At 28.1% G+C, this 9,885-nt stretch overlaps 2 protein-coding genes across 6 annotated transcripts in view; one reads left to right on the forward strand and one right to left on the reverse strand.

The window, feature by feature from the left end:
- The window catches only part of LOC105208124 (formin-binding protein 4), a 14,503-nt gene continuing 4,618 nt past the window's right edge, over positions 1 to 9,885 (forward strand). For 2 of the 5 annotated variants that reach the window (XR_005574756.1, XM_039449108.1), the window contains exons 1-10: positions 1 to 507; positions 676 to 830; positions 888 to 996; positions 1,968 to 2,147; positions 2,220 to 2,385; positions 3,350 to 4,080; positions 4,948 to 5,354; positions 5,467 to 5,600; positions 7,422 to 7,564; positions 8,514 to 8,771. Coding sequence is in view for 4 of the 5 variants with exons in the window: in XM_039449108.1 (XP_039305042.1) it covers positions 432 to 507; positions 676 to 830; positions 888 to 996; positions 1,968 to 2,147; positions 2,220 to 2,385; positions 3,350 to 4,080; positions 4,948 to 5,354; positions 5,467 to 5,600; positions 7,422 to 7,564; positions 8,514 to 8,771 (2,359 nt within the window). In the remaining variant the exon portion in view is untranslated. The remainder of the gene's footprint in view (positions 508 to 675; positions 831 to 887; positions 997 to 1,967; positions 2,148 to 2,219; positions 2,386 to 3,349; positions 4,081 to 4,947; positions 5,355 to 5,466; positions 5,601 to 7,421; positions 7,565 to 8,513; positions 8,772 to 9,885) is intronic. The other 3 variants (XM_039449109.1, XM_039449110.1, XM_039449111.1) reach the window with 3 other exon arrangements.
- Positions 2,740 to 9,885, reverse strand: part of LOC113004787 — a 204,049-nt gene continuing 196,903 nt past the window's right edge. The window contains exon 4 of the transcript XR_005574759.1: positions 2,740 to 2,896. The gene's annotated coding sequence lies outside the window, so the exon portion shown is untranslated. The remainder of the gene's footprint in view (positions 2,897 to 9,885) is intronic.

The following is a 9,885-nucleotide window of genomic DNA, read 5'->3' on the forward strand; positions in this document are numbered from 1 at the left end:
CTATTTTTATCGGCAGTGTCATAATATGGTTGTGCTACGTAGTACTAATTTCAAAAATGGATTGTATTGGCGATAGCGTACAAGGGGTTTCTTCCATGTAAAACGCCGGGATGGTCGCTCTGTCTTCTCTCTGCTATTATGAAAGTGTAAATTTCCACCCCCTCCAAAATACTCCAAAATACAGTTGGTTTACAAGTGCATGGACGTTTTAGGTTAGCTCATGATCCAACACTTGTTTGTGAAATTTCGTATATAATTGTTACGCGGTACGAGGAAATGCATCGTCATAATTTCAAATGACATGCAAATGATATGTGCGCGTGCATACTTCTACTTGGATTTGTCGTGCAAGGACCGAGGTTGACCAGGCGCGCGTACTGCGTTCCAAGTTCTCCATCGCATCTAGCCTTCACATTGTTATTTTTCGTATTATGAAGAGACGTCAAAGAAGGCCAGTCTTAACGCTCAACAAGCCGCAAGGCAGTCATCACGGTGAACGCGCGCAAAGTAAATGTCGACGTTTGTTTTTAGTTGGCCACCCAACATGCTAACAATTTTTTTTTATTTTACAAAAGTACTTTACTAAAGTTAATAGTTGCTGAAACATGCACGTTGAGAATTAATGCGTAATGTGTTATCACTTATTTATATTATTTGTATTATAAATTTTTGCAGGTAGGTGCAAGTCAATAAATAATGTACAATCCACACAGAGCGAGGCCAATAACCCATTGGCCAATATGTTGTGCCAATATAATTCTGACAGTGACACAGAGGATTCTAAGAAGGATACGCAAAAGTTGGACGATCAAGTCAATGATTTCCTTAAGGTAATGCATGATATGTTTTCTATGTAAGAAAATTTTACTTTTATATGTTTCTTATAGGAAATTCAACTCATTGCCCCTGAGCAACCTGTACCGAACGTTGCTCCTGATTCTAGTTTAACGGCTAAAGCAGTTCCAAGATCTGTACATCATACTAACCAACAAACAAGTAAGGATTTTAAATGAATTTTAAACATTAGAATGCATATATTATGAGTATTTAAATATTTATACACAGAAAAAACTTCTTATTTTGAAATATCTTTATTTTAATAATGTGAAGTATTGAAATGAGATTAGCATTAAACAAATGTAACTTGATTACATAAAGAAATTTTTTATAGTTTTATCAAGAAAAATTATATTCTCATTATTCTATAATAATTTTCATCAATTGAGAGGAAGAAAATGTCAAACAAGAAAAATAAATCTTCAAATCAAAAATTTATTAATACTATTATTATAAAACAATACTACACTTTTTGGATATTTTATAATGTTGATGTAAAAATATTCTGTTGAAATTTGAGATTATTAAATTAAAAAAAAATTAGATATAAATAAAATTATTATTGTTTCTTATATAATGGAGATATTTTATTTCTTTTTAGCTTATAATATATGAAATAATAATTATTACATAGAATATATTAGTTTTAATTTGACTAATGTGTTTCATACAACTTTTATGAAAATAAAACAAAAAAGAAATATTGTTTTTAGAATATCTTTATTTTTTAAATGTTAAATATTGAAATGAGATTATATTAAACATACATAACTTACTCACATGAAACAAATTTGTATAATATTACGAAGGAAAATATATTCTTATTATTTGATAATAATTTTTATGAGTTAAGAGGAATAAATATTGGATAAAAAATAACGATGTCTTCAAGAATTAGAATGTTTTAAATACTATTATTATCATACACAATATTGTATTCATTATATGATTATTATAATATTGAAATATAATATTTTGATGAAATTCGAGATTATCAAATTCCTTAAAGAAGATTAGATATATAAGATTATCATTAGATAATAGAATTTCTTGCTTATACATGAAACAATGATCCTTAAATAAAATATATTTTAATTTGATTTTAATGTTTTTTCCTGTGTATGTTTCAGTGTGGCAAGAATGCTATGACGAATCTACCGGTTATCCTTATTATTGGCATATTGAAACTAATGAAGTAACATGGGACATGCCAGAGGAATTACGCTTATTACAAAAACAGTCGGAAACAGGAACCGGAACAAAATATCCCACCCAGGGACCACATTGGGTAGACTTTTCGTCCATCGCATGTAATTGTCGTTTTATATACTTTTTTCAATATTTTGAAAAAAAAGATATTGATATATTGATATTTATTATAGATCGCCAGTCTCAGGCAAATATACCGGAAGGTATGATACCACAGGAAGTGGTAGCAAGAAATCGCAACAGATTTTTGCATAATGAAACTCCTAAGAAACATAATTCAGAAAGCAAACAAGAAATTAAGAACGAGTCTCCGGCGAAAGATGACGATTCAGACGATGGGTATAACAAAAAGAATTATCATTAAAAGTTTCAAATAGAATTAAAGGGTTTCCTACAAAAACCAAATAAGTCCGAAAGATTAAATTTTCAAACAAAGAGCTTTTTATCTTCAAATTGTTTATTTTATGTAAATATGGTAATTTTTCTCCAGACATATAATAGATATAATAAGAATAAAGTATAATAGATATAATGAGAATAAAGTTGTAAGCTTTAATTAATACTTTAAAGATTTAAAAGAAAACTATAAAAAAAGTTTCTGAACTTGTTTGGTTTTTACGAAAATTTTATATTTACTACTTATTTATCTTATAATATTTTACATTTATTTTTTTTACAATAATGCTAAAAGTGAAGAAAAAAGAATTTTTTACTTTTTATTTGCAAAATTTTACAAATTGTTCTTTAACAACATCCTTAAAAAATTTTTAATATTTCTTTTTATATAAATACAGTAATTTTCCTTCGAACACATAATAGGTACAAGAACAAAAACTTAGATCCTGCTGCCCTGCAATAAAAGAATATTAGGCATTAAGAACAGGAATTAGAATTAATTTCCTTAATAAATGCTATAAATAAATAATAAATTATGCTATAAATAAATAATAAATGTTCTGACTTGCATGACACATTTATGTTTTATATCTTATTTGTATCTATTGTGCGCAGAGTTTAAGACTTTGTTTAAAATTTTGAGTACTCATTAAAAAATATTAAATTAAACCTTGTTTGGTTTTTGCAAAAATGTTATATTTATATTATATGTATTTATATTTATATTATAGTTATATTTACTACTTACATATGTTTAATTTGTACCAGAATTGTTTATGATGTGATATTACTAACACAAAATAATTTAGCGTTATTAACAAAGAAATGGATTTGTTTGGTTTTTTTGTAGGAAATTACTTAGTTATATTATTTTAACGTAATAAAAACTTATATTTCAATTTTGTAGACGAATAGAGATGATAACATCTTTCGGTAGCGATGGAAGTGATTCGGAGGACGAAAATAATTCCTCGGATGAGAATAAAATACCGGTACCTGTATCTGAATCAGGAAAATCCAATCCTACGCCGTATGCGAAAAGCAGCGAGATTGGACCTGCCTTTTGTCCAACGGGAATACAATCACCTACCAAAAACTTGTTTCATTCATATAAATCTGAGTCGACTAACATATCAAATTCTACAAATCATCCCGAGCAACTTGATGAGTGTAAAATAACCGAATCCGACAGCAAGAATAGCGTAGTTCAAAGTGAAAAAGAGTTCCTAATGGGAAATAAAAATAGGAAAGATATTAATGCACTTAATACGATTTCGAAGTTAGATCTTAATGTGTCCTTAGTACCTGGTTATGGCGATGATTCGGATGGAGAAGAGGAAGTTAGACCTAAACAAGAGATAAAGCCTTTGTTCCCGATTGCGCAGAGTGAAGAATTCATAAGTGTAACGAACTCGTTAAAAAATGCTCACGACTCTTCCGCGAAAAATACTGGCACTGTACAGGCTTCCGATCAGTGCAACGACAGCAACGAGGATACACAAGAAATGAAGAACGATCAAGAAAAAACGGAAAAGGAATCGAAAACAGACGAAGATAAATCCAAAACAAATATATTTCTGGAGGATATGCAAGTGTGCGGCAAGGCCTTTCAAAGAAAAAAGCGGATAGCATTTGATGGTATCAAATTATATCAATTATATTTTTATCTAATTTTATTTTACTGATTAACAAAAATTATTATGTTTTTTAAGTCGTGTGTCCACGACGTTAGAAATCGGTTTGAGATTTCAGACAGAGAGAACTGATCAATCGCATTTGAACTATTCGGTCAATTTATTAATGCGATTGGTCAATGCTTGTCTCTGTCCGAGTTCTCGGATCGATTTCTAGCATCATGGTGAACATAAAGCTTAAAAATATTGTGTATGAAATTTTTTTATTTGTTTTGAAAATTATACACTGCTGGCCAAAAGTTGGGAAACGTGATTTTTTTTCTTATTTCATGAAGAGTTAAGTACAAGAAGTTTTTAATGCATTTTTAAAAAATTTGTACAAGTCAAGCATATTATAAACAAGTTTTTTTTCTTTTTTTATAAATTCTCTAGTTTCGTAGTTAAAAAATTTATTTTATAAAAAATAAGTTTTTAAACAAAAGATTCAATTATTGCGATAAATCATTGTACCATTAAAAAATCATCTTAAAGCTTGAAAAATATTTACTTTAAAAAATACTTGTATGTTAAATTTTATCCGGTAATGTCTTATCAAGCTATCGTGCTTCAAAATAAAACAGATATTGAAAAAAATATCAATTTTTGATTTTATGCAATTTAGAAACAAAAAGGTAGAAAAATTAAAACAGATTAAAAATTTTATCATTGCTTTTTAAATGTTGCTTTTAAAATGTAAATTTAAAAACTTTTATAATTTTTTTTCAAAGAAATGTTTACTTTTTGTGAGATGCGAGAGAATCACAAGTGTTTCCACACTTTTGAACTACAGTATCTATTTATGTAAATAAAAAAATAATTTTCTTTATTTCAGTAACATCCACTAAAGTTAAACAAAATAATAATACAAATCTCGAAAATACAACTCGAGATGATAATAGCAGCGATCTTGTGAGCAGTGAAACTTCGCGTAAAGATGTTGAAGATGACGACGCGGAAGTGAATAATCAATTGGGTGCAGAAAGCCAGAACGAATGCGATGAATCGCATAAGGAGATAGAACAGTGCGTTAATATTAAGACTGAAGAAAAGCTTAGTACAAAGAACGAATCGTGCGACTCAGAAATATCTGCGGAACACAAAATAGAATCGAGTGTTGTCGAGGAAAAGGCCAATGAGGAGATGAATGACTTGTCACAGATTATAACGGAGAAATTGAAATTTCTTTCCGAAGGGAGGGAAAGTGTCTCAGCTGTTCAAACTATGCAAATTCAACTACAAGTTAGTACTCATTTTTATATGTATTATTATTATTTTTTTTTTTTTATTATAATATCTTTGAAGTGACAATTACTGTGAATTTTATTAATATAAATTGATGTATTTATTATAGACATTGTCTACAGCATGGACAGCAGGTAGCTTAGAGGACAGTTACTTTCAAAAGTGGCTAACTAATACAAATCATGAATTGGAAAGATTAGAGCAAGATGCGGCACCAGCTGGTTGGCTATGTCAATGGGATAGGTACAGTATTCCATATGCAATTTGCACTTTTCGATATAAATATAGGTACCTCATATAGGAGGGGGAGGGGGGGGGGAGAATATATCTATGTTCAATGGCTTTAAATGTATCATCAATTTGTACGATGTGAATATATTTATATATTTGTATATATAAATATATTTGTACAAACTCTCACATACATGTACAATTGCTATGTATTGCTACATGATTTCATCCATCGTTAAGAAAGTTCATTTATTTTTAGCAAGAATTTATATAGGTGCAAATTAGTCAATAGATCTAGTACTAATTTAAAAAAAGAACAGTTTAATATTTATGACAGTTTTGTACGTATATGCTAAATAAATTTTTAGCATTTTCAGTAACTGATATACATTTAAATATATTTTATAAATTTATTACTTTTACATAATTTATATTTTTCTACAAATTGACTCAAATTAAAATAGGTCATAAATATTAATGTAGTATAATATTCACGATAAATAATCAGCGTTTCATTGTATACAATGATTATATACAATGGTCTTATATCCATAGATACATTTTTTTTTTAATTTAGAGCCATGATGCAGTTGACACAATTTATTATTTCGTATGCAATAGTTTTTTCGTAGCTTAAGTGAAGGTGCAAAACTCGCAAAAGAACACGGTCGCAAAGTGCGTAAATAACGTATTCTTTTAGTGCTAAATTGAGCCTTTGGTCTTGTGATATTCCCAATGTGATAATTAATACGTGCTAAGTGATATAACATTTTTAATGTAAATGCTGCAAGCGCGATATCTAGTAACAAGTACGTTACTTGGATTACGGATATGTTTGTGCGTTATAAGTTATGAGAGAAGTGCAAGGTCAGAGTAAGACAAGAAGACGTGACGCAAAAAGTGAAAGAACTCTAATTTTTTAATATTCTTTGATCACAACAAGATTAATTCGCGTTATAATAATAATAATAATGTATAAAACATAGCAAAAAATGTATCGTTTTGGTGAACAATTATAAAAATATTTTAATATTTAATACGTCGATGATAGTAATATAATTATTTAAAATAAAAAATTAATTTTTTTATGAAAGAATTGTCAAGTGAGAAAATTTTATGTAAATATTTATACACATATAAAGATTAATTTTATGCTATCTATCACAGCAAACAAATATTGTACAGTTTTATAAGATTATACATTTACCTTATTAGATATATTCAATTTTTTTAATAAAATACAAAATAAAAAGGCACTATATTATCTTTACGTATATACACACTCATCGAAGTGTATAAAAAAAACTGGTATTACAATTTTGTCTATTCGATAACGAACGACGATTAAAAATGTAAGTATTATCCTATTTATTATATTTATCAAAATATCTGGTAAATCCTTGGAAACATGCTGATCGCAAATAAACCAGATATTATTAGGATTTGATTTTCATCATTATTTCCCCTGCGCTTCAATCACGATACCTCACTTCTCCTTCACTTTGCTGTAATCTCGCATTAATGTTCCTCATGAGAGAACACTTTGATAATTACACTTTGATAATTACATCTCCCATCTCTCCTGTAATAAAAGGCCTTCGTCGAGTAAAAACGAGACACGACATTGCAGGTAGGAGTGATTACTAGATTATGTTTTATTAATTTTTGCTTCCGTTTAAGAAACCGGTGACGCGAGTACACTGCGACAAACGTTTCGCCACGAAAAAATTATTTAAACGTATATTGAATGTAACATAGAGAATTACAATAGAAAATAAGCATCTCTATCACTGATGTCTCATGTGTTCCATTTTGGTCGGGGGATTTTTCTAGGTCACATAAGCGGTATTACTATCACAATACATCCACTGGGACATTACAGTGGACTTATCCTGACACCGGTATTGCCGGTGGCACTGAGGAAATGGAATTGTGCACTACTCCGCCACCAGAATCCGAAGAGTTATTAATCACAGGTACACAAATGAAAACAGTATCAATCATCATCAAATTAAAACTAATATATATTTTTAATAATCTGTTTTATATACAAACATAAAATTAAAATTCTTATGATAATCTAATGATAATGATAATCTTGCTTATATGTATCTAATTTTATCTTCTTTATAGAATAATATGAGAATAATATGAGAATAATATGAGTTATTCTTTATAGAATAATATGAGAATATAAATTTATGCGCAGTTTGGAAAACTTGAAAATGTATATAAAATCATACAAGATATTACACAAGTATCAAGATCTAACTATTACCATAAATGGCATAAATGATCCTTAATTAGTTGTAGTTTCTTTAAAAAATTTGATAATCTTAAGCTTCAATATTATATTTTTATTTCAATATTGTAATAGTCATTTCAAGAACACAATATGATTGTTTTGATAATAATAATAATTAACAAATTTAAATTCTTGAGATATTGTTATTCTTTTGTTTCAATTTATGAAAATTATTTTCTTTTTTAAAGAATTTGATAATCTTAAATTTAGCAAATATTAAATATTATTTAATATAATAATAGTCATTTAAAGAGCACAATAAATGTTTAATAATTGATAATAATAGTATTAAACAATTGTCATTCTTTATTTAAAAATATTATTTTCTGTTCGATATTTTTTTCCTCTCAAGACTCAGGAAAATTATTATTAAATAACCAGAATATATTTTTCTTGATGAACCTATACAATTTCTTCAAACAAATTTTACGTCTTCACCTCGCGCTATATAATCTCATTATAATATTTAACATTTTGAAAATATATTCTCAAAACAAGAATACTCCTTTTTCTGTATACGTCATTTATACGTACATACATACGTAGGTATTCTTTACAACAATATGTTATTCATAGAAAATATACGTAAATTAAACTCTAATTTACTTCATCGCCATTAGAATCATCCAAAAAAACGAAGGAGAAGCAAGCGGAGGAGATGGATGATAATAAGGCGGAAGACGAAAATCTCTCAGCGGATAAGCGTTCTGCGAGTTTGGAAGCACCACCTCCGCCGCAGATATCTAATCCCAGTCCACCACCGCCCCCGAGAATATTCGCAGAAGATCTCAAGAAGGACAAGAAGAAAAGGGAGAAATCGGACGAGAAATTTTTAGACGCAAAGAGAAAGCGTTTGGGAAAAGGTAATGAATTATTAGGTAATGAATTATTACTATAATATGATTTAATCACAATTTCATTATTCTTGATTTTAGTCTTATATGATTAGGTAGAATCACTCTTTAAATTTTTTTCTCACCTGTTGCATAGAATGAGAAAGAGAGAGAATATTCTATATAATTACATTGTCATAAATTTGTACTTTTTTTTAGACTATAAACTAGACAAGATAATTCTTATAGATTTTTTTGTCACTGAAGACGAATCCGCAAATGAAATTGCTATATGACGTCACATATTTGAGAAAATTAAATTTAAAGTTGTCAAAAATGGCACTTTTGGGTACTTTTGAGCTAAAAATAGTTCAAAAATGTGCTAGAGCAATTTCATTTACAGATTTATTTTCAGCAATTTAAAATCTATAAAACTCACATATTGTATTAGTTGCTTTATGCAATTTAAAATTTACAATTATAGTTAAAAGAAAGACAAAAATGGTCTGTTTACAAAATTTAAATACTCACCTGCACATAACGATTTCTGATCGTCAGTTATGGACATATGGATATATTATAGTCAAAATTGTCAAATATAATTTGTTTAAACAATGATTGTTTAAACAATGTATGATAAACTTGATTTTAATCTAATAGCATTATTGAATTCAAAATACATATAAATGCTACATTACTTTTTCGCCATCTTATTTGTGAAACAATGATTGTTTATATTTGACATATTATATGTTATATTGATAATTTTAGTTATAGATTCATAATCGACGAATTGTGATTATAAACATAAGTGAACCATTATCATCATTCTTTCTTTTAACTCATAACTGTAAATTTTACATAAAATATTAGGTACGTGAATTAATCGTTGAAAACAAATCTGTAAATAAAATTGCTTTATGACATTTTTCTAACTATATTGGCTTAAAAATATCAAAAACGGCCATTTTTTTATATCTTTAAGTCCAATTGTCTTAAATATGTGACATGATACAGCAATTTCATTAACGGGCTTGTTTTCGACGACAAAAAATCTATAAGTATTACCTTGTCTAGATTGTAATCTAAAATTCATGTCACACAGTGTTATTAATGTTGTCAATATAATTATAGATAAAAGATAAAAAGATTTGTATTT

This window comes from Solenopsis invicta, chromosome 5 (genome assembly GCF_016802725.1).
Source record: "Solenopsis invicta isolate M01_SB chromosome 5, UNIL_Sinv_3.0, whole genome shotgun sequence".
Taxonomy (NCBI): domain Eukaryota; kingdom Metazoa; phylum Arthropoda; class Insecta; order Hymenoptera; family Formicidae; genus Solenopsis; species Solenopsis invicta.